Source organism: Neltuma alba, unplaced genomic scaffold (genome assembly GCF_004799145.2).
Source record: "Neltuma alba isolate B1F8T4 unplaced genomic scaffold, ASM479914v2 tig00011850_pilon, whole genome shotgun sequence".
Classification (NCBI taxonomy): Eukaryota; Viridiplantae; Streptophyta; class Magnoliopsida; order Fabales; family Fabaceae; genus Neltuma; species Neltuma alba.
In genome coordinates, this window is record NW_021636455.1 from 1018342 (window position 1) to 1043161 (window position 24820).

Below are 24820 nucleotides of genomic sequence, written 5' to 3' on the forward strand. Positions count from 1 at the left end.
GAATGAATGGGGGGAGACAGGTTATCTTTGAATTTGAAAGATTAAAATAAGAATTTAACTAGATTATTACTCCCTTATTCTCTATTTATAAGATCCCCAAATTTAAATTAGTTTGGTTCATTTTATAGAATCTTACTAAGAATTGTTTGAACATTAAATGAGTTTTAACCAGTTTTGTCCCTAATTAATTTTCATTTTTTTTCATCCTTTTTCTCATTCCTACTATTTATCTCTTTTATTTTCTCCCTCATTAAATAAGGACATATTTTCAAAAAAGGTTTAATTTTTATATACTCCTCCGGCCCTTAATATAAGATCCATTTAACTTATTTGATTAGATTAAAGAAGTTTGGTAAGTTAGTTAATTACAAGAAATGTGACACATTTTTTCTAAAACATCATAATCAACTTTCTTAATACCTCCTCTCCCTCTTCTATTTGACTGTGGTTGAGGAAGTATCCATATGGGTAATTTAAAGAAAATTGATAAATATGAGAAATGAGTCTTATATTTAGGACCAAAACCAACTCAACAATTAAATCCTATATTAAGAATTGGAGGAGTATTTATTGCTTTTACTGATTTAAATTATTTTCTCAAACTGTATAATTTAGTTAATAGAATCTTATAAAAAAAAGACCGGAGAAAGTAAAAATAGACATTCCCAAGATCTCATTGGGCCATCTATCGCATTTTTAACAAGTTCGGCCCAAGAGATGGGATACTATTCTAAGAAGAAATGGACCATGGGCCTAAATCGTGACCTCCTGGGTCTTCAAAAGAAAGAGGAGAGAAAGAAAAACAATGGGCTTGCTTTTGCAAAGCCATCTCTAAATTTGAAACTAAAAAAAAAAAAGGTCTCAAATTCTATTTTTCTAATGGCAGAAGTGGGGTCCATCACGTGTTACGGAATTAACTGAATTTACGAGGAGAGAATTACGCAGCTTTCGAGCTTATTATTTTTGTTTGCAGTTTTCATAAATATATTAACTCACAACGAGTTGGTCATTTCAACTGTTTTCTTTTACAAGTAAATTTTTTTTTTGCATAGGTGGAAAACAAAATATATAGTATTCATCGCGTTATTGATTTAATTACTATTTGAAAGTGATAATATTAATTTATTACAGGGCATGTATATATTTTTTACTTCTAAAATTAAACCTATCTTATTACATTTGATATGTTATTTTTATTTTTAATATAAGAACTAGTTTGATATTTAATTTGGTTAAATTCTAATTATGTTTATTCATTTTTCATAATATAGTTCTCGTGATAATTATATATGCTAAATATTTTATCAAATATAGTTTTAGTTAATACATATTATTAGTAAAGATATTTTAGAGAAGATAACTTATTATAAATAATTAATTTAACTATTTTTTTGGTTTACTCATATCAGTTAACTAATTCTTATATTAAAGATATTAGTTAATTTTTACCACATATACTAAATTCTTCAACCAATTCTTCCTTCCTGCGAATTCTTAGAAGAACCATTAGCGGAAAAAGAGACGGAATTCTCGAAAGAACCAAAAAAATTGATAATGCGTTCATAATTTGATAGTTAAATTAGTTAAGTTTTGCAATGAAGTTAATTTTGTACTGACACGAAATTAATCCAATCTGACTTGGGTTGAATTGATAATATCCGAGTATTTGGAAACTTGCGTGAAAAATAAAAAAGCCTTCAAAATCTATAATGAATCCACAATCCATGCGAATATAATGGCTCTTCCACTGCCAGCTTGGTGCATCATCACTCTGTGCGTGTGAAGATTCAGTGACTGTGTTATTGGCGAACATGTCTTCCGACGACGAGAGTGGTGAAGAGTATCTCTTCAAAATCGTCGTCATCGGCGACTCCGCCGTCGGCAAATCCAACTTGCTCTCTCGCTATGCACGCAATGAATTCAATCCTCACTCTAAGGCCACCATAGGGGTCGAGTTTCAGACGCAGAGCTTGGAAATCGACGGCAAGGAAGTCAAGGCTCAGATTTGGGACACCGCTGGCCAAGAGCGATTCCGTGCAGTCACCTCTGCCTACTACAGAGGCGCTGTTGGTGCTCTCATTGTCTACGATATCACCCGGAGAACCACATTCGAGAGTGTCGGTCGCTGGCTTGATGAGCTCAAAAGTAAGTATTTTACGCTGCAATGCTCATGATTTGACCTGTGGGCCTTATCTGCTTGTTATTTCCTAGTTGATTGAATGATTGTGCTCGTATTGCTAATAGATCTGAGCTTTATGATGGCTTCAGTTGACTTAATTCAGAAGAAAGCCAGCAATGAAACTGCTTGAGAAAGATACAGGGAAAAGGGAAAAGGGAAAACGAAAAGGCTCCTTGCTTCTAAATTCAGGAACTCATTTTGTCAAAACCGTTTATAGATAACATTAGCGGCACCAATTTTTTTTAGATGCTTTGCGAAATGGCCTGTGATGCTGATGCTGCAAAATTTCCCACACAGATCATTGCATGTCATTCTAGGCGTAGATAACTGAATTCTAAAATTTTGGACTTACACAGAAGACTCGATGGGGCACTATTTGAAAGTGTAGGTAAAGATTTAATATGTAAGGAACTATGTGAAGATGGAACTAATCTTGATATGATGTCATTACACAAATTCAGTTTCCATCTTCACATTGAATTCTATTCTGGGATCTGATTGGATTGGATCCTTTGATGGTTCTAGTTGGAAAAATGACTTTCTTTGTCTTTGTCTTTTTCTCCTTTACCATACCGGTTGCCAACTATCAGTGCTTGCGATTGTTTCCCTTTTCTCTAACTGCTGTATACAATTAGGACAAAAATTCAATTCAGATACTGCAAGTACCTTCGATTAGGTGAGGCATATATAAATAAGCAGCCTGCGCATTCTTCTCTAGTTTTATGGGGTTGCTTTGCAATAAAAACATCACCTTCACTTTTTATCCAGTGAATTTTATTTTAGCACAAAATATTCCCTGCAGCATGTAGGACGGTTCTGCTAAAATTGTAGGGCCACCAGTAAAGTGCCTCTCGTTAGAAGGTTCTCAGAAAGGTGCAATTTACTGGGATGCTGAGTATTTTTAAGATCGGGTTGTGGAACCTTTTATATTCTTTGACATTGCGCAGCAGAGGCATCAGGCATCCCTTAAAATTTTTGAACTCTATTTTACGTAAAAAGTTTTGGCATAAACCTTGCAGTAAGTTAGCAAATACCAAAAATTTATTCCTTTATTTGCCATATCATCCTGAAATGTTGACAAAAGTGCTAAGTTCTGGCATTTTGTACCTTTACCATATATGAAGAAGTCTTTAGTGAAGATCACATATAAGAGTTCAGTGCACTGTATACTTAAAGTATAGTTAATCTTTGAGCTTTATCTCTGTGGTAGCCCGCCTTTCCACAAAAGATAGGGAGCAGGCTGGGCCCCCCATTCCCCAGCTGGCAAAATTTTGCTCCCTAAGCAACCCAGAAGGGGAAGATAAACAGTTAATCTTGAACATATTATTCTCTAGCTGTCAACAATTTAAGCCTTTGGTTCAATAACTTCCCCTATTTCTTTCTTTGTTCTTTTGCTGTCACGAGGTCTTTGTTTTTTATAAGTTTGTCCGCTATTTCCTTACACTTATTGTTAAATGTCAATGGGTTTGTGGACTTTGTGCTCCTTTAAGGTGGGACCGTTTGTAAATTAATTAACGCTTAGGAGTTTTCATTTGAAGGAGGAAGGAAAAAAATAACCCCTAGAAGTAAATTGATCTTATGTACTACTTACGGAAAACATGTAGATTTTACCCTTCATTATTAAAATTTAGAGTTTGCTTGTATTTTTTGAATCCTTTCTGGGGGGCCATTTTGTTATTTTTGTTGAACCCTTTTTTTTTTTGGTTGCATTTAGATTTTCACCCACTATCACCCTGCATGTAGTCTTGCTTCTCTGTGAGTAATCCTGGTATATGCTCTCATTTTTGGTTGCATGATTCCATCATTGCGCTTAATAATTCATCTTGTGATAAAAAATCGCGAGTATATGGTTTTCACTAGCGCCTATTGTTCAAACGATCATGCTAAATATAGTTATGGCGGGTGTCTTGTATGCATGTCTAGAGTTATCATATTGACATTCTAACAATGGTACTGTGCTTTGTGTGACAAAAAAGAGTTTTCAGCTGAGATTTTGTTATCAATAATGCAACAAAGTGCCATGCAAGATCTCCTCCTGTCCTTTTCTCCATGCATTTTCTTCTTCTGAATATAAGTTTCATGTATTGTGCGTTTTGTGGAATTCTCACGGTCTAAGCTTACCACAACTATCATGCAGCTCATTGTGATACAACTATAGCCATGATGCTTGTGGGCAACAAATGTGATTTGGTGGATATCCGGAATGTGAGTATTGAGGAAGGCAAAAGCCTTGCAGAATCAGAAGGTTTATGCTTCATGGAAACATCAGCCTTAGACTCAACAAACGTTGATACAGCTTTTGAGATGGTCATTCGTGAGATATACAACAATGTCAGCAGGAAGGTTCTCAACTCCGACACCTGCAAGGCAGAGTTGTCAGTCAACAGGGTGAACCTTGTTAATGATGGTACCAGCGCATCGAAGCAATCCCAAGGCCATTTTTCTTGCTGTTCAAGATGACCTCCATTCTTATTTCTATACAAGTTGGTTTGTTAATTCAATTTGGTGCTTAGTTGGCTGGTTGATCAAATGGGTTGGCTTGTTCCTTAATGCACATGATATAATTTGAAAGGTGCTCTGCTTACAAAAACAAGACATGGTACAGAAATGAAATTGTTATCTTCAGCCGTACGAAAACAAGTATAATTTTATAGTTGGGATACAAGAAGCTTGTAGCGGCAATTTTCATCAAATTAAGACATTTATCTTTTAAATACGTCTAGAGAAGATTTCACATGATATCTAGTGTTTACTTGTTAGCAAAATTTTGGTTTCACTAAAGAAGAGCCTTCTGAGTTTTAGAACAAATTCTTCTTTTTTCCCCCTGATTCTTGTGTTTTTTTTCCCCTCTCTAATATATTCTGGGAGTTCAAGAGAGGATGAAGTTGGAAGTTTTGGAATCTAGATCCTCATTTCTAGAGACTCAGGGATATGTCAGATAGCAACAGACCGACCATCTCATTTTCAAGAATGGCATTAAGGTAGTGTTTGGTATGAAACATTGAAAATGGGGGGTAGGAATTGGAATTGAGATTGACAAAATAGTATTTAATATGAGAAATTGCTTATTACATGAGATTAAACAAACCCATGTATGTGGGATTGAGGAATATCATGGAACGAAGTAGTATTTCCCAATCCCACTTCCATGGGCTTGTCTAATCCCATATAACAAGTAATTATTCATATTAAAGACTTTTTTGATGATTTTTTTCAATTGCAATTTCAGTCCTTATCCCTCGTCTTCATTGCTTCGTACCAAATGGGACCTAAAGGTTATGAAAAGTTGCCAAATCCACTACCGAGCGTTGCCAAACCAATTCAACCTCAAGAATTATTAGAGCACAGAAAAGTTTAATACTCCCTAAATGGCCACAATCTTGCCCACAGATTTTCCTCCCAGATATTTATGTTGAAATTTACCTCCATCCATTGAATTCTACTTCTTTATGCATGATTCACTGAACTATCTGGTTGCTTTCATACTAGAGGGCACTATTTATTCTTTGTTCCTTGTTGTCTTGGAGGACCATATAACGTATTATATACTTTTGGATCCTCTGCAGCTGCGTTGTATTGCTATGGGAGGGAGAGTTATACAACTTATTTGATTTATTTCTATATATCTTAATTATTTTCTCTCTACTTCTCTCTTACAAACTCCAATTTTAAAGAGATCAAACTGATTTGAATTTAAGATGTTGGTTTTCTTATGTTTAGTGATGGTTATAGGAAGAAAAACTGGCTTCTTGCTTTTTGTTTTTTTTTTTTGCTCCGGCTCTTATAAGTAATATTTTTTCCTCCATTTATATTATGATTAAAAAGTTATAAATTTAAACCATGAACTCAGTTTTACTGTACTATTTTTTTTAAAAAAAAAAAACTTAACATGATGATCTCCTGTTTATCACAAAATGGAAGAACAAATTCTACCTATTGATATTGGGTCACCCTGGAATCAAGTGGATGACCCACATCAGTATAAAACTATAAAATATAAAATTTGTATTGAGGCCTGCTATTTATAAATTATGAACCAGACATCTTATTTTTTAAATTATATACAATACATAAAAAATGTCTAGTTTATATAACTTTGACGAAAATATTCATGCCCCACTGATCTTTCTTTTATTTTTGCTAAGTGGTTCCTGCAATAAAATTCTTGGTGGAGGGTCAACTGTGGGTGTAAGGCATGATTGTCAACCCAACAACAAAAGCCAACCGACCCATCCTTCCCTCAAATCCACCACCAGAAAAGAAAATATATTAGAAATTGAGGGGGGGAAAAGCCCTCAAAAGAAAGCTGAAATAGAAATCCATTTCTGTCATGAACTACCACGCACAAAGTTTAAATATATGAACATATCTATTGAAAGCTGGGGCAGGGAGGGAAAGAGAGTGAGAGATGAACTAAAGATAAGCTGGCCCATCATGACTCTAGTGACAGCATATGATGGCCTCAGCAGCAATTTTAATCTTCTAGAAGCTTTTTTTGCTGCTAAAGAATTAGCAATCAATCTTTCTTTTCAGCTCCTACTACTTTGATTGCTCCCAGAGGATGCAGATAATGACGTTGAAAAGGATACCATCCTATTTTTTATTTTTATTTTTCTGATATTTTCTTCTACTATCCATATTACTGTTGAGATCTCCAATATCTCCCCATCTCAAATCCATTCTTGCAATATTGATAGTCCTCTATGGTCTTTTCAATCTCAGACTGTGTATTCATCACAAAGGGTCCATATTGAACCACTGGTTCATTTAGTGGCTGGCCTGCAATCAACACAAACCTCAGAGGCTTTGAAGATCTGTTCCAGACACTTAGACCATCTCCAAGGGTCAAGACCAGCACATAGTGAGCCGCCACTGGTGAAGAACTCACAGACCCAAAAACCCCTTCTCCTTCAATCACATAAACAAAGGCGTTCCATGATTCTGGAATGTTCTGATGCCATTCAGCTCCTGGGCTGAGAGAGAAATCAAGGAACATGGTTGGGGTTCTGGTGTAAACAGGTGAATGAACTCCCATTGCTTCTCCTGCTATAACCCTCACTTCAACCCCATCTTGTTCCGCTACTGGTATGTCCTCTTTTGGAAGTTCTTGATAATTTGGTTCAATCCTGAAATAAAAATTTTAAAACCCACTATTATTTATGTGGCACGGTTTGAGTTAAAACAAGATCAATATCAGTTCAGGTGAATTAGTGGTTCAAATTTTGGTAATTTTTGCTGTGAATGGATCATATTCATTAATTACATCTTATCTTTGGAAGATAAATTGATCCATAGCTGCAATCCCTTGTGGGTTCCTTCTCCTCCAGGCATTTCGGAGTGAATTATTCCTCTGCCTGCGGTCATCCACTGCACATAAATTACAAAAGGAAACATGCAGTGACAACAATCTAGTTCATCATTCTTACTGATACATAAATTTTCCAGGGGAAAGAAAAATGGAAAAGAAAGTATCAATCATGCATGCACGTCGCTTACCTGAACATCACCTGTTCTTATGGTACCCGTATGCCCAGCAAAATCTTGATGAGTTATGGCTCCCTGATATCAGCGAAGGCAAAAGAACAGGGTCATATAGCTGTGGTTTTTACCTTTTTGACCATAAGGTCAAGGGATCAAATAGGTTATAGGAAAATGTAACTAAATATACCTGCAGCATGTATGTGACAGTTTCAAAACCTGCAGGCGATGTGTAACTCAAAATATTAGCAAACGTATTATGGGAATTAAATAGCTGCAGAAATTGAAAATTGAGCAGAGAACAAATAGAAGGGAAATGAAACATAGTAGAAAACCTCTGTGTGGATGGTCAGGGAAACCTCCGGGTGGAGACACTGCAAAACAGAGTCAGACAGACCACACGGTTTTAAAATACTAGTAATAAAAATATCATGGGCCGACAGCAACAGAACAAAAGAAATAATGAAATGTGTCAACCAAAGTGGTCTTCAGCGAGCCAAGTAACGCCAGGAACGCACCTGAGAAGTGATCCATCATCAGAAAGGGATCCAAACTCTTCAACTCGCTCCTGATAATTTTAATTCCAGTTGCCCCCACCAAATGAAATCAGAAAACCAATCCATACCCATTTGACGAGAAAGAGGAAAAGAAGAAACCGAGGAGTGAAGCGAAATGGAAAAATGAGGGACACAAAAATGCCCCCATAAATGAAATCACCCTCATGAAGCGAAACAACAATACCTTCCGAGGGCTCTCCTAACAACAGCACCATCACCTTCATGTTGAGATTTGGCCAACACCTTCTTGAGAACCAACCTGGGCGTTTCGAAAGCCGAAGATTGATCTGATTGTGACGACATGATAATTGGGAGAGATGAAAGTGCAGAGGCAGTTGAAGGAGGAGGAGGAGGAAAAGGCCGCCAATTGAACAGTGAAAAGCTGTGCCTGATGGCTCTCATAGACGGTAATCGTGTGCGTGAGAATAATGCGTGTTCGCTAACGGGGATAGGTAGATGTATAGCTATATATCTATAGGTGTGTGTATATATAGGGAATGGGAGAGAATGTGGAGAGAGGGGAAGGAATGCGAAGCAAGGAGGGAATAGGGGTTGGTTGGGTCTGACATTTGGAAGTCGGATTGGAGGCGTGGGCGAGATGGGAATTCACTTTGGGTGTGGGGCCACTTTCTATCCTTGGACCAATGATAATGGTGATGTCAAGCTCTTGTCATCGTGATGCTGGCGCTCCTTTCGACCCTTCTGAGAATCCGCATTTTCCAATTCGCCACGTGTTCTTCCCATGAGACGCCACGTGTACAAGGACCCATCGAGCATAACGAAGAATTTTTCGTGCGAGTGATACGTCCAACCACGTCAAGATTTACATTCCAGTGGAGCAAACAAGAATCAAAGTGCGTTTCATAAGAATTTGAGGTAAAACCTCATAGGCCAATACTAGCTAACACTCATTAATAATGTCAGAGGAGATTTCTCTCGATTTATATCAAAAAAATTTTAAAATATTTTTTTTTTAGAATCCAAACACCTCCTAATATTACCTTTTAACACACGTTTATGGTACTGCATCGGGTCGATAATTTGTATGAATTTTAAAATTATCCTTTCATTTATTAGGATCCATTTTCTTTAATCAATTAATTAATGGGAAATAAATAAAAGTATTTTTAAAAAGGGAATCGACGCAGCAGACAACTTTTGAAAGGAAGAAAAAAGATAAATTTTTCCTACAAAAAAGTACTAATGGGAATAATTTCAAACCGGAGTATGATAACAACAGTTACTAAAGTTAGTTTTCTGGGAATAATTTCAAACCGGAGTATGATAACAACAATTACTGAAGTTAGTTTTCAAAACAGTCCTCAATTTCCCATCGTCAATAATTTTGTAACTCAGCTGGCAGCTCAGCACCTCCTCCTTTCAGGACAGCTCGCGCCCAATGAGCTTCGTTTGTATCTCTGGGCCACGGTGCTCAAGCCCATTGTTTTGGGCCAAAAGAACACTCCACTCAAGCCCACTTAAAGTGGCCCAAAAGTTCCATTGCCCAAATTCTCCCCCGCATAAATGGTTCACCAAGCATGAGGATTATCTACGGATGATCAAATAGGTTACAGTCTTCCCCATCAGGAGGATTAAATTTGTGCGGGGGAAAAATTAACGAAGCACTAAGTAAAATACTACATGAATCAAACATAAATCATATTTAAGAATTAAGATACATAAGAACGAAAAATAAAGTGCCCCTTTAGTTTTACCAACCACACAACAAACGTTGCCCAGACCAACATGCAACCTTATTATCCTCATTCACTTTATGCAAAATATAGTAAATACTACATGAATAATAATACTCGCGTCATCATCAGACTATTTCTGATACAAGCCTCTGACTCAGACCCCACATCACGAAGACCTCCAATGCCTGCCATTCTCAAAACCATTCTTGCAATACTGGAAGTCCTCCATGGCCTTCTCAATCTCAGAATGTGCGTTCATCACAAAAGGACCATACTGAGCCACTGGCTCCTTCAATGGCTCGCCACCTATCAGCAGAAACCTCAGTGGCTCAGAAGATTTGTTCCACACGCTCACACCATCTCCAGGCCCCAAGAACACCACATTGCAGGGTCCAATTGGAGATGAGCTCGGGGAGCCAAATACTCCTTCTCCTTCAAGCACATACGCAAAGGAATTCCAAGTCTCTGGAATGTTCTGGTGCATTTGGGTTTGTGGGTTGAGCTTGAAATCAAGAAACATGGCTGGAGTTCTCGTGTACACCTCTGATTGAACCCCTAATGCCTCGCCTGCTATCACTTTTACTTCAACCCCATCTTTCTCTGCTCTTGGAATGTTCTCCTTTAGCAGATCCTGATACTTTGGTTCAATCCTGCGGTGCAAATTTCAAACCCCTTTTTCAGTTGTGGCACGAAGCTTTACTCCTACCTAGCATGCATTGTTACTTCAAAAAAGATCTCTGTTTGTGTTTGTCACACTAGAATAGATGTGAAACCAGTATTTAAGGTTCTAGTTCAGACTTAGCTTACTCTGGGAATTTAGACTCAGCCGTCTCTTTAAACTGAACTCAAGTTTTATCTAAACTCAATCTTCAATATCAGTTCCAAATCCATATTGAACTAATCCACATCTAGATGATCCAATAGACTAGACCGTCCTAGATGATCATCATCCCAAGGGTACAAGTGAAAAATAAAGGAGTTTTTACATTTTGTCTTTCTTGGAAAGATTGATCCATAGCTGCACTCCAGTATGTGTGCCCACTCCTGCAGGCATCTCAGAGTGAATGATCCCTCTGCCTGCAGACATCCACTGCACAAAAAGGAAACATACATGATAAATTGACTTGTTTTTCTGCAGCAAAAGTGGTTTGATCTGGCGAAAACGACAGGCATAAATGATCCGTTTATGCTACTCACTTGAACATCACCAGCTCTTATTGTTCCTTTATTGCCAGCAAAATCTTGATGAACTAATGCTCCCTGAGATCCATACAGGTAAACAGAGTCAATGCCAAACTGTCCAACTATTTCTCTCCCTCACAAATAAATAATCAAACAGGTCATGGGCTTCAAATATGTGCATACCTCTAGCATATAGGTGACAGTTTCAAAGCCTGAAAATAACAAGCAGATAAGATATCAAGAAGTGGACTCTACAAGGTATACAGATCCAGCAGTGAAATAGTGAATACTAAAAACCGATGCGCAAGTTAAAAAGCAAATGAAGTACCTCTATGCGGATGATCAGTGAATCCTCCAGGGTAAGTCACTGCAGATTCAAACAATTCAACGGCTTAAAATTCTAAGACTAGGGGCTAACAGAACTAGTAATTAAGACCGTGTGCCACAATCCAGAGTACCTGAAAAGTGATCCATGTTCAAGAAAGGATCCAAACCCTTGAACTCGCTTCAAGAATCAGATACCGCCAAAGGGAAATGAGAGAAATCATCAGTACCCCACATGGAAAAATAACATTAATAGCAATAAATATCATCAGATAGACATTAACAGCGAAGGACTACCTTGCAATGGTCCTGTTAACCATTAGACGACTTCCTTCATTTACATTTCTGGCAAACACTTTCTTGAGTACCAATCTGGGTTTGCTAAAAGCAGGCGATTCATCTGACTGCGACATGATATTTCTAACGAAGGAGAAAGTTTTTCTGCTGTTGATGCTTCTAAGGCCAGAAGTAGAATTAAAAGAATCACTCCAGTTGAATCCCAAAATGTTCCTTATGGCTCTCATAAACTGAATTTATGTGTATGCTTGATCCCTCAGGTTTGGATATAAATATATATCCTGCGGGATGCTGATTTTCAAATTGTTGTGACGCAGTGAAGTTGAAAATAGAAGGCCTGCTTTGGACCAAGTAAACGATGGATGATTCTTTTATCATTAAATTAAGTGGGGAAAAACAAACGACACATCATTCCTGTCGTCATAACGTGGGAGATCCCGGTCACAGGTCAAAAAGTTGAATTCTTGATCTTCTTATACCAGGTAGAAATAGTATAAATAAACAAATAATCCCATAGCGTAAAACAAACGTGATTTGAAAATAGAAAAATCTCAAAAAAATACCTTTAAAATTTTAAATTTTACAAAAATGCACTGTCATTTACTTTTTAAATATTGTCAATTTTTATCAAAGTGTCATTTAGAATTTTAAAATTCAAAATTATATATATTTTTTGGGATTCTCTCTTTGAAAATTATGAACATAGCAGAATATAGTGAAAAACCAGAATAAAGATACCGAACTTTCATGTGAACGCACGGCGCTGTTTGAGAAGGTTCTTCTTTCTATGGTCAAAGTATCTTGTGTTTTACCATCCAATGATACAGCTGTTTCACAGGTTTCTTCGTTATGGTTAGAAATTAAGGGTTGGATGAGATATATGAACAATTTTAATCATATGTCGTTAAAACTTTTTTGTTTTTCGCGTCTTATCTTAAAATCGAAGCAAATATTCCTATTTGATAATTTTTCTATGATAAAAGTCAGACTTTCAATTTTTTTGGCCTAACAAGTGCTATATATGCTTTCTTCAGATAAGGAATATGGATCGGCAGAAATTCAATCTCCAGAGGATAAACTAGTGAAAAAGAAAGTCAATAATCATCAATATAATAGTGAAAGTAAGACAGCATGCAATCGGATATTTTATTCGACAGTTTTTTTTTCCCCGAATAATTAGGATTTCGTTGACTTCGTGTTCTGAAAATGGTTCGCTATCTAGAAACAGAAAAATGAATACAATATTCATGTACACTTGTTTGTTGTTTGGCATTTAAAATTGTTGATTCTAGATCCCCACCATCGCCCAGGTTTCATATTTGATTAACGTTATCTTATGCAATGAATGGATCCAATCCAATCATCCTATAACTTGTCCACCTCCAGTTTTGCTTGAATAATCAAAAATTAAATTTTAATACCATACGTTAATTAATGAATTTATTTATTTTCTACGTTTGTAGCAACACGCAAAAAAAAAAAAATGGTGCTCATACTTTTAGTTTTAGAATTAGAATGGTCTTAATTGCATCTGTAATCGAAGAGGTTCTAGATAGATTGCCTTTCATTGTTAAATTAAAAAGAAATTTGCAGATGCCTTTCGACAGCAATTTTTTTTGCCAGTTTTTGTGTTAATAATAATGGGGATAACATACCTTTTAGGACATGAACATGAATACCAATATAAATATGTGATATAAAATTTTAAAAATATTGCATTATCCATATTGCACTGTACAATTTGAATCATTTCATTTTGTTATATTTATATATATCTAAATAATAATTTTTATTATATATATAAATAATATACCTTTTATAAATGTTATAAATTAATGTTTGAATTATTAGTTAGCAACATCGAAGTAAATTATTATTACTAGTTTATTACCATAAAAACAACATCATAAATAATAAGAGTAAAACGCATATGATTTTTATCAAAAATAATGATTTTTGAATTCTTAGCTTTTTATTTAAAATTTTTAAAGTTTTTTTAAATTATCAAAAGATTTAAACAGGTTTTAAAAAAAAGTGAGGGAGCCAAAAACCCAAACTATTTCTTAGTACTATTTTCTTAAGGCCCAACCCATGATAGAAGTGAGCCATTTCCGCTTGCGTCTCGCGTGGCCTGCTGGCGTGGAGGAACGGTCTCAGCCGCAAGGTCGCGTGTTCGAGACGAGCACAAGAGAGAGCCTGAGAGAATCATAATAAGTGAGCCATTTCTTGTGACATGCATCAGTGCTTTGTGCTTTTCATGCAAGAAGTGTTTGGAAGGTCTCCGAAACAGATACATTGTGGATCATTTTACTTAGATTTTGATAAATTGTCTTTTTATAAAAATAATTCACACGTGAGAAAGATAAGAAAATTAATAAATACCACCGGTCGCAATAACCTGTAGATATAAAACTTTAAGATATAATATTTTTTAATTCAGAACTGTATACTCCTGCCTAAAATCATTGAAAAAAATATATTCATCAGATAATATTGATGTCACGATGAGAATCTAGCTAGCCTGCATTGTGCAGTACTAATGAACAGAACCAAAAGGAAAAAGAAAGGAAGTTGATATGAGGAAATGAACTAGGGATTAGATTTCCAAGACTTGGCCATCTCGAAGCCATTCCTAAACAGACGAAAATCTTCCATGGCTTCCTCTATCTCTGACTCTGTGCTCATCACAAATGGTCCCCTCTGCGCCACTTTCTCCTTCACCGCCTCTCCACCTACCACCACCAACCTCATCCTCTTCTCCCCCGACTTGTTCCACACCCTCACCCCATCTCCTCCGCCCAGCACCGCCACCTCCTCCGCCGCGATGGCCTCTGACGTCTCACACCCCACCACAGCCTCTCCTTCGATCACGTACACGAAGTAGTTCCACCATGATTCCGGGGTCCTCAAATGCACCTGTGAAGCGGGCTTCACAGTCACGTCCAGCATCATGATCGGAGTCTTGCTCCACACTGGAGCTTTAACCCCTAATGCTTCTCCCGCCAAAACCCTAATTTCTGCTCCATCTCTCTCCACGCTCGGTATCTCCTTGCTCACAACCTCTCGGCACCGAGGTTCAATCCTGACGCATGCATGACGATGACTGATGAGTATATATACATGTATAGTTAATAAACGAAAATATAGTGATGACACACACACACACACATTTTATGTTTGGAAGATAAATTGATCCAGAGCTGAAGTCCTGTGTGTGTTCCTTCTTCTGCCGGCATTTCGGAGTGAACTATTCCTCTTCCTGCCCTCACCCACTGCATCCACCACCACGTTTGTTTCACAAATATCAATCTTACACACACACACGTATCTTTGTTATTATTTAGTATATCATTGTGTGTATCATTGTGTGTACTAGATCATTATTGCAATCACTAAACTAAATGACAAAAGGGCAATCCAAGATACTACGTCCGGTCCTATTTATAAGAACTAGTTGACTAATTTGAAGAGATTAAAAAAAGAAGTTAAACTAGTTATTTGTAATAAATAGATATTATCTTTTCTAAAATATCCTTACTAATTAAGTATATTGGCTAGAACTACTATTGTTAGAAGGACTATATTGAAAAATATATATAAATATGAGATAAAAAGTGGATTGGAGTCTTATATTTAGAACTAAAATAAAAGTCAAACAAGATCTTATATTAAAAACCAGAGGTAGTAGTTGATAACACACCTGAAGGTCCCCGGTTCTTAAAGTACCCTTGTGCCCACCAAAATCTTGATAGTTTATGGCTCCCTATAATAAATCCACTCAATTAATAATTCCCACTAAAAATTTCCCGCACTCTCTAATAATGATCAGAATTTGTGTGTGTGTGTGTGTATACCTGCAGCATGTAGGTGACGGTCTCGAAACCTGAAGTCAAATCAAAAGATATATCAACAAAATCAATTTCCTTGTTCATGCAGATCATCAAATGAAATAATGAAAGAAGCATTATAATGTTTGTGGGGGGTGTTACGCTAAATTACCTCTGTGGGGATGATCAGGAAACCCTCCAGGTGGAGTCACTGCACAAAAACAATTATCAATACACAGACACGATAAAAATAATCATGCTGAAGTGACATACAAGTCATATAAAACCTATGCATATATTGGCATTAATTATGTACCTGAGAAGTGAATCAACATCACGAATGGATCCAGACAGTCCAACTCTCTTTTCAGGATCGCAGGTTAGAAACCAAAAGGGAAAAAAAAATCATGAATATCCATCGAGAATCGCAGATTCAAGTGTCAAGAAAGTAAATAAGGTTGAGAAGGAGAGAAAATCATATAAAGAATGTGGCAGAGCACTACCTTCCAAAGCCTCTGAGAAGAGCTCCATTGGATTCCAGGAGGGACTTGGCTAAAACCTTCTTCGCAACCAGTCTTGGTGATTCTAATAACATGATGCCCTTGTGGGCTTCTCTCTAGATCTTGGTTTCTGATCTTCTATCTCTGGGAATGTCGACTTGAATTGCAACTGTATATGCACGTAGGTGTGTATATATAGTCGCCATTGTTGATTGGGATGGTCGATGTGACTAACAGTGTGAAAAGGGGAGATGAGAATTTGGAAATAGTTTAATGGAGAGGATCACGTACATTAGGGTGGCAAATGGGAATGCAGCTTCATTTCATATGGACAAAATCATATTTAATAATGGCCATTGCAGTACTGTCATTAAATCTCTTTAACGTGCACCAATTTGTTTTTTCCTTTTGGCTTTCTTGGGGATTGGATTTGTAAGAGTACTCCGAATGATTGATTCCCTTTGACTAGTTTGGAGAGCCTACATTATCTTTTTGGATTCTCACCACCTTCTGTGGTGTGTTTCCTACTCCATTTTCTTTCTTTTCTCTGTCATCTTCTTCAGCATTCTTCTTATTACTGAGCTTCTCACTCACAAAAGACAAAAAATTAATAATAAATAATATTTTCTTCCTTGAAGAAATAGTTTTTCTATGCTAACCTTAAGCTGCTACATCGATCGGGGGCGATCCCATTTATTGACAAAGAAATTGAATAGCTTAGCAAATTATGGAAGATGTTCAATGACATTTATTCTCTCCTTAATAATAATCATCCATGCATGGAAAGAGAATGAGACAAGAAAAATACTTGGGAAAAAATAAAACAATTATCAGTTAATTTGATTTGAATTTTTTAGTAGACAGGGTATAAATAACGGAGCACTCTTGATATGTCTAATAATTTGTTGTGAGGATTAATTGGAAGGAGATTAGTAATAAATATGAGGATAAGATTGAAAACAACAAGATAATTTTATTTATTATTTTATGCTTGGTGCATTAGTCAGAATATATTGCCGAAAGGTTTTATTCTAGTGATCGGCCTCAATTATCTCGACACTGTTTGCTTGCTGGGTAGCCCTATCAATTATTAATTAATTAAGATAAATAGGGTCAGCAATTATTGTATGGATCGTTTCTCATTTCCACGGCCCGATGGCCGACCACTTCGTATCCATTTTTTTAATTTTATTTTTAGTCAGAACTTCATATTTTATTCATACAAGTTGCATTTCATTCGTTGTTTTATTCTATTCATATATCCACAGAAAAACAGTACGATGAATATACTCGAGTAGGCGTTGCCGGCCAGCTGGGTATGAGTTTTTGACAGTATTTAAGCTCCAAAAAATTGCACTCCTTCCCTTTTAACAAAAATGTCAATCTTATCGCTTTCCAATGAGACAGGGAAATTACGTCTTCCCATTTTCATATCTATTATATTTATCAGGGGAAAATATGAAATAAAATTATAGGCAACTTTAATGATGTAACTAGCCTTTTTTTGTTTAAAAAATAGTCAAAATTAACTTATATTATAAATTGAAAAGCGAGAAAAAGTAGTTACAAGTGAAAAGGATTGATCATTGACAGCCAAAATGCAGATCTGTAAAAGCACTTCCAACTCTATTGTAGTGTGAATGGTCAGCAGGCATTACGAGTCTGGTGAACTTATCTATGTTTTTTTTTCCCCCGGTCAACTGAACCTTTTTGTGTTTAAGTCAATGATTTTGGTGGTCCTGGCTAACCACTAAGATTGCTTCTACATGCATATTCATGTCGGTAATCAAGGATGTTCAAATGACGACGTTTTTCACTGTCGTGGGACCAACTAATTACTGCCCACAGCCATCAATTATATAGAGTTCAACAGCCTAACTTCATTATTAATTTAATTACTAGTATTACTATGAATGTTTCACCACCACAATGACTATTTTTTCTTTTTCTTGGGATAAGAACAAGTAACAACAGGGGAAAAACCCAGTAATGGGGAGCCCCATGTAAATTGGATGAGATGGTGATTGCTAAATCACTATATTCACACATGAGCTCTCTGTCTCATCCACTTGGTGGCCGACCACTTCTCACCAGAGAGAACTTCACACCCCCCATGCACACTGCTTGGACTCGATTGTCCATCCAATCCCTGAAGTTACCAGCCAAAACATATCAAGTTGGTTGCTTGGTAAGGTGAATTAGATTTGGTAAATATGGACACATGATTATGCCCTTTGACTTCAAATGAATTTAAACTTGGAAGATAACAGATGGGGACAGTGACAGAAGAAAGTAATGGAATTGTTCATCTATCATACTGCTCCTGATAATCCTATTTAATAAGAAATTAAAGAACTAACCATACTCCAGAACAGCACTGCATTTCCTTTGATTGGTTTAACGGAAAGTCCTTGGACAATTTTCCCCCCACAACTACACTGGCCCGAACCAGCCTGCAATTATTGCACATTAAGTCATCAGTGCGGCGACAAAGTTCAACCGTGTGCTGAGTAATAAGAGATCCAAGATAAGCTTTGGAGAAGATCAAGGAGCTACAGAAATCCAAGTTGTTATAAGGGAATGAATGACTACTTTTGTCTAACATTTCTCATTTTTCAGCAACAAAAGGAGACCAGCGTGCTATGGGATGCTTAGTCCATATTGAGAAGTGTGTTTTATAGGATACTTGAATAATTGTTCTCCCGCTACAATAGCTAACTTTCGGAGAATAATTACACACTTCACTTAGGTGCCTACAGCAAATAAAGAAACCCACATGGACAAAAAAGTAGCAAATCATCAACTGGAGGAGAAAGAAAAAACAGGATTTTCAAATGTGCTAGAAGGATGGAAGATGATATCGAATGTTTCAGAAACTTGAAAGATTGGAAAACAAACGTTTTGCAATATCGCATTCATCATAACAAAATTCTCTTATCTCGGCTAGAACCCAGAATTATGGCCAAAACATGACCTGCAACAGCCTCCCAGTTCCTGTTAATAACAGGCTACCCACCTGCTTCTTGTGCTTCCTAGGCATTTGTATACAATGCCGAACGAACTAAATTTATAGAAGGTTAAATATTCTGATGCATAAAGTTTTCCATACCATTGGGAAATATGTTTCTCCTCCCTCAACATTATCACTTAAATACATAAGCATTGTTGCTATTCGCTGGCCCCCACGCTTCAAGTTGAACTGCATTGGAAATGAAAAAGAGAACACAAGATGGCAAATATGTTTTTAAGTAAAGGCACTTCAAGGCAATTCTTATGCTTAATGAGATGTCGAAAATTCCATAGAAAGCAATATAACTCACAGTATCAGAAAAATAGTCATGATGGGGTTTGTAATACTGATTCTTCTCATACCTGTACTGCTGCAGATGTTAGCCTAGATATTAAAAGAAAACATCTTTCTTGTTCAGAATTCAAGGTAATCCTCACCTTAGAACTTGCATTAGCTCTCCATTTTCAACTGGTACTTGAGAATAGATGGAAATTCGCTTTTCAATTGCCTAGTTATGCAAGGTGAAGATGATTTAGACACTTCAGCAAAATGTTCAATAAAACCTAACAAACCTTGACATCTGATTCCCATAACAAAACAGCCATTTGAGGGCTTTAAATTGGCAAAATATTTGTCCCTAAATTTTCTTATCTATACTCATACGGAGTTGAGTTCGAGATGGCACATTAGACCTTGTTCACAAGTGACCTATATCTCATACGAGTTTCATCATTGTTATAAAGATTCTTTCTTCTTCAAATTTGTCTATTACACTGTTTCAAGCACTAAAAATAATCACTTTTTTTAATGTCCAGAAGGATTTACAATAAACATACAAATTATAAATATCTTCCGTGAAACAATTGAAAAATAATTTAGGTAAAGAAGCTTACTTGTATCATGGGATATTTTCTCTCTTCAGCACTCAGAAACATACCAGAGCTTGTCCTGACATCACTCTTGATTCCCTGTAGAAGAGGTAAATGCGTCGGGATTCTAATGAAGGCGTTCAATAACTTCAAGTGCCAAGCATACACTCCAAAAGGATACTAAAAACTAAATACCACAATTCCTTTTGTATAAGGCCATAATAAGAAAAAGAATAAACTTGTCGACAATAGATTAAATTCTTAATATGCTTCCGATTATTCCTTCTCCCTTCCAACAGATAAGAGGTAAATTTAACCTCCGCCAGGTGTCTACTGAATAAAGTTAAATAACCACCAAAGTTTATGGGTGGCAAGGGTCAAGCAACGCAGATGATGAAAAATAATCAAAGTGCTAGAAAAAGTCAATATACCTTCCCCGTTTTTGCATCCACCACTGTTGAAACATGAAGGCGAGGGAGGGCTATAGCCCTAAGATAATCACATTCCTGTAAAAGCAATATAATTTTCAATAACATTTCTGCAGGTTGTACAACTCAATGACTTTACTGAGAACCTGAATTTGTGAAAAGTGCTTCCAAGATCGGCAACCAATGATAACTTTAAAATCCATATCAGGATTTAATTTTGTTTTCACAGGTAAAGATGGTTAAAGTGAAATCGATGCATGTCATAGAGAAAATGGTCGGACTATTAAAGCTGGGTCCATAATGTTGAATCTCTGCTCTATATATATAAGCGCAACAACCATTATCACTATGTGAATAAAGGAAAATTCAGCAGTCAGGAGTAAAGATTACCTCCATGCTCAGAAAGTTATGTAGTAAAATAATCCGCGGTGACCAGCTAAGCACTTCAGGTTTCACCTATATCAAAAAGTACATAGCGCAAGAGAATAGCTGAGTAATCAACATGTTTTATGCATGCAAACTATGTCTATTCCCTAAATCATGTGAAAGGATTTGACTCCAAATAAAATGGACCCAAAAACAAAGACACTATGAGTGAGAGGGGATGCAGAGCAAACGGTTGGTTTAATGTTAGTACACTCCATTAGTCAGGGAGGAAACACATAATACAGCTAGATGACATTAGTCAGCAAGGAAGCACATAGTACAGCTAAATAACAAGGTTTAACGAAAAAAGAAAACATATGCATCAACCGGGCCAAAAAATTAAGGCTTGTTCAAGTGTAAGTACTCAATTAAAGCCAAGCCAAGCCATCTATATATGGTATTTTGCTTTCCTGATTAAATTTCAAATCTTTAGCTCAATATACCTACAATCACCTGATATATTTCCCTAAATACTTTATTTGAAGCAAGCGACTAAATAACAGCAGCGATGCATGCAACAGACAGAAAGGGGGGGATTGACTCACATATCCCAGACGCAAGGCTTCTGCTTCCTTGTCATCATTCCAAAAAGGTAGACCTGATAATAAGAACAGGCTATTGAAAAGGAGATGTATAGAAAGACTACCAATCGTGAGCTAATAACATCTATGAAAACAGCATCGCATAGTAAAAGCCATGTGACTGACAGCACCAATATTCAATAGCAATATATTAGGAATGAAGTAAAAAAGAAACTAATTAGTAAAATTTAATAAAATAGTAAGGCACATATTCCAAATAAAACTTAAAAATGATACTGACCTCTGGGCAACTTAAGATAACCATCACCCTGAAATCCACTCAATCTTCTATATGCCAGAGATTCCGTGCCTAAAATGAATCAGTTAGGCCAAAATGAGGAACACAACGCAAATCAAATTTATCACATTCTAGATCTAGGCCTGATTAGTGATTGCCACAATAAGATTATTATATCTAGTTAACAATTTTTTATGATAGTATTAGTTAACAATGTGCTAACAAAAAGTTATAATCCATTACTCCCCCCATGAACTCTCTTATCCCACAAATAAGTGCAAGCATGAAAGCTCGATGGCCAAAAAAGGCTGGCCCTAGAAGAACCTGAGATGAACGCCAAACAGAAGCTCCCAAACATTATCCTCGCCTAAAAACATCTAAAGACAGAATTCTTAAACAAAATCAATTAAAACAAGCACCGACAAAGAAACCACCAACAAACAAGCATCTTGAAGAGGTCCACCTAAAGAGAACAGATTTGACACACAATGCCATTAACACTAACCTCAGACATGCCAAACAATAATAGAAAACTAAACATTGAAATTACGTAAAAGGACAAACACAGGCTTCAACAACTTTAACATTCTTAAGCCATAATATGGCATAAACTAAGTGCAAATACATACCATATGAGTCTTCTAACTTTCGTATGAATGCTAATTGAGAGAGAGCACCTGTAACCATAGAAAAAGAAGTCCACTCATGATTCAGTCTTTCTTAAAACTCTATTCATCAATCATTAGAGGGTACTAACATACATCACTCTAATTTTGCAAAATTGTAACCAACATGGATTATCATAACTGTATACGTTAATCTCCTCGAAAGATCATGTAGGCACTCAAATTTAACATGCAGTAAATTCATATAGAAACAACAATCAACGTTCAAAGAGATACCTCCTATTTTTCAACAAACTTAACAAACTATACAGCTATATGTCCGAACATAACCGATAAATAAAATTTGCAAATCTTCCATCCAATGCACCAGTCTCCGTGTCAGAATTTAGAACTACTAGCAAAGCCAGAGGCAGAAACAGGTCCGGACTATTGATCTGCTCAGACCTCACGAAAACCCAGTCTACAGTTTGAACTGTACTTAAAAAGGTATCTGAAGCAGAACTTGGATTGGTTGCAAACGGACAAGTACTTTATATCGACTCAGAATTCAGACAAAAATTGGATTTGCTGTGTGAAGCGTACACACTTAGTGTCTACCATTTCTTTCACAAAAGAAAAGATAAATGAAGGCCTTTCAGACCATGATCTTGAAAAATCACAATATCAAAATCCTAGCCCAAATCTTCTTTATCAGTTTGCCTACCACAGCCAACAGAAATATCCCCAACATCATTAATCAGCCTTGGAATACGGGTCTTGAAAAAAATGAGGCATCCCAGGCCCCCCGTTTTATGGAGGTATGGACGTGAACATCTATATATATATATCAAAGATACCACAATGTCAACATGAGCTGTACCCGAAAATCTCTTGTCACCTGTTTCCTGGGTCAACATGGAGTGTCATATTCTGACCATGAAAACCCCAACTTGAGGTTACTGACAAACAATTAGTTGAGATCTTTCATTTGAGAATGATCATTACCGCCAAAGCAATCTTTCGTATCAATTTTATCTCTTTCTATCGGTCCCCCCATCATAAAAGAGCTATTTCAGGTTAAAGCGACCCCGTGTGGTCGGAGGAAGCACTATGCATATTGAAATGTCACAGGATCGGGCTAAGATTGTAATGTTACATCAAAGGGGAATCTGTCCTATTCCATTTTGGGATGGTACCAAACGAATTTCAGCGGGTGGATTACCTAAAAGCGTTTGACCGCGGAAATCAAACTGCCATAAAAATGGGAAATACAGAGCAAGAAAGCAAAAACAGAGCTAAGAAAATTTGCAGCACCTATAATCATTCCGACTGTGACAAATGTGAGGAGCCCAAACACGATCTTCATCGAGGGAGCCATGGAGTAGTTGCAGGAGCGGAGAGCGAGAGGCGACGCTGAAGGAAGGAAGACTTGGAAAAGAGGGTGAGCGCGAAAGGAGCAGAATTTTTCTTCAGTCCTGGGCAAGGCAAGGAAGGGTGCGCGTTTTGAAAAACATGAAAGCGCTGGCCACAAGTGTCAGTTCCTGATTGCGTTACATATGTATTTTCACCCTTTGATGCTCGTACTGATTATAACAGTGTAGTACTAACTATATGATTCATGTGATTGTTACTGTAAATTGAATTACTTTTATAATTATATAACTATTTAACCAAATAGACAATTTAGGAAGAATCCAAATTTATGTAGTTCTTGTCCCTTCATTCTTGCTGCTCGTGAAGGAAGGAAGGAAGGAGGAACTCCATTTTTTCCATAGGAATCCAATATTCCAATTTAATTATGCCTCCATCAGCCAATTAACCGACGGCATTGATCAACAACAAATTATGAAATTTAGAAATCACAAATATTTTTTTTGTGTATTAAATAAATTTTATTCGCTGGTTAGAAAAAAAATAAAAGTTATTCGAAATTGAAAGCCCAAAAAGTCAAAAAGACAATATAACAGGCCTTTTTTTTTTTTAATAATATACATGTTAGCTTACAGGTTGTTGGTCCAAAAACTTGTGGAGGCTAGGATATCAACATGGGCCCAGATCAAGGACCAGCAGTTTTGGGTCATTGCTTGGGCTTTCAAGTTTCTTCTTTGTTAGGCCCAGATCAGGTGAAGGTTTATTTGTCCCGGCCCTGTCTTGTCTTCTAATCATGGAAGGAGCCCAATTGTGTAAAGCGATTTCTTTGGGCCTTTAAGTTAAGAGGAAGTTATAACTGTTGGGCCTCCATGCAATACTTATGGAATTTGTCTGGGCTAAACGGGCCTTACTAGTACTCAGTCACGGTAGGGCCTTGATTTTTGAAAGCCCGCTGTTTTTGTATTTGTTGAAGCCCGCGATAAATAGACTTCAGCTTATCATCGTCTTAATATTTCATATGATATATGCATGCATTTAAACCAAGTTTCACCAAATTATAAACCCAAGAAGGAGGGTAGAATTGATTGGTTTCGTTGAACTTGGAGACGCAGTTTAAAAACAAAAAAACAAAACGAAACGAAACAAAGGAGTTTGGGGAGTCTTCATAATGACAGTTAACGAATTAGTTAAGTGTTAGGTTATAGTGAGAATATTAGCTGATGTTATTGGAGTTGCAGGCTAGAATCCACT

General features: G+C 36.7%; 5 protein-coding genes and 1 long non-coding RNA gene across 7 annotated transcripts; 2 read left to right on the forward strand and 4 right to left on the reverse strand.

Moving 5' to 3' along the window:
* The first annotated feature begins 1709 nt into the window (after positions 1-1709).
* On the forward strand, positions 1710-4944 carry LOC114718463 (ras-related protein RABA5e). Its single transcript, XM_028903783.1, has 2 exons — positions 1710-2145; positions 4317-4944. Exons 1-2 carry the CDS (start codon positions 1812-1814, stop codon positions 4637-4639), a joined length of 657 nt encoding a protein of 218 aa, XP_028759616.1. The 5' UTR covers positions 1710-1811; the 3' UTR covers positions 4640-4944.
* Positions 4945-6287: 1343 nt separating this feature from the next.
* On the reverse strand, positions 6288-8732 carry LOC114718460 (pirin-like protein). The gene is made up of 7 exons (XM_028903778.1): positions 8399-8732; positions 8176-8225; positions 7993-8031; positions 7848-7876; positions 7676-7738; positions 7443-7546; positions 6288-7305 (listed from the first exon to the last, which is right to left on the reverse strand). Exons 1-7 carry the CDS (start codon positions 8614-8616, stop codon positions 6819-6821), a joined length of 990 nt encoding a protein of 329 aa, XP_028759611.1. The 5' UTR covers positions 8617-8732; the 3' UTR covers positions 6288-6818.
* Positions 8733-9849: 1117 nt separating this feature from the next.
* LOC114718458 (pirin-like protein) lies at positions 9850-11952 on the reverse strand. The gene is made up of 7 exons (XM_028903777.1): positions 11715-11952; positions 11552-11598; positions 11422-11460; positions 11277-11305; positions 11109-11171; positions 10898-11001; positions 9850-10561 (listed from the first exon to the last, which is right to left on the reverse strand). Exons 1-7 carry the CDS (start codon positions 11939-11941, stop codon positions 10078-10080), a joined length of 993 nt encoding a protein of 330 aa, XP_028759610.1. The 5' UTR covers positions 11942-11952; the 3' UTR covers positions 9850-10077.
* Positions 10488-21693, forward strand: LOC114718464 (uncharacterized). Its single transcript, XR_003737819.1, has 3 exons — positions 10488-10566; positions 18328-18333; positions 21684-21693. It is a non-coding gene; the product is annotated as an uncharacterized LOC114718464 (long non-coding RNA).
* Positions 14187-16170, reverse strand: LOC114718461 (pirin-like protein). Its single transcript, XM_028903779.1, has 7 exons — positions 16045-16170; positions 15858-15904; positions 15714-15752; positions 15569-15597; positions 15415-15477; positions 14883-14986; positions 14187-14796 (listed from the first exon to the last, which is right to left on the reverse strand). The coding sequence occupies exons 1-7, from the start codon at positions 16134-16136 to the stop codon at positions 14304-14306; spliced, it is 867 nt and encodes a 288-aa protein (XP_028759612.1). The 5' UTR covers positions 16137-16170; the 3' UTR covers positions 14187-14303.
* On the reverse strand, positions 17786-23712 carry LOC114718462 (prolyl 4-hydroxylase 1). 2 transcript variants are annotated; one of them, XM_028903780.1, is made up of 12 exons: positions 23513-23712; positions 22223-22270; positions 21597-21665; positions 21320-21372; positions 20739-20804; positions 20352-20426; positions 19945-20019; positions 19489-19559; positions 19362-19413; positions 19151-19240; positions 18402-18494; positions 17786-18190 (listed from the first exon to the last, which is right to left on the reverse strand). In XM_028903780.1, the coding sequence occupies exons 1-12, from the start codon at positions 23574-23576 to the stop codon at positions 18083-18085; spliced, it is 864 nt and encodes a 287-aa protein (XP_028759613.1). In that variant the 5' UTR covers positions 23577-23712; the 3' UTR covers positions 17786-18082. The 2 variants fall into 2 exon arrangements, with proteins under 2 accessions (XP_028759613.1, XP_028759615.1); XM_028903782.1 differs by lacking the exon at positions 23513-23712 and adding an exon at positions 23079-23199.
* Between the last annotated feature and the right edge of the window lie 1108 nt (positions 23713-24820).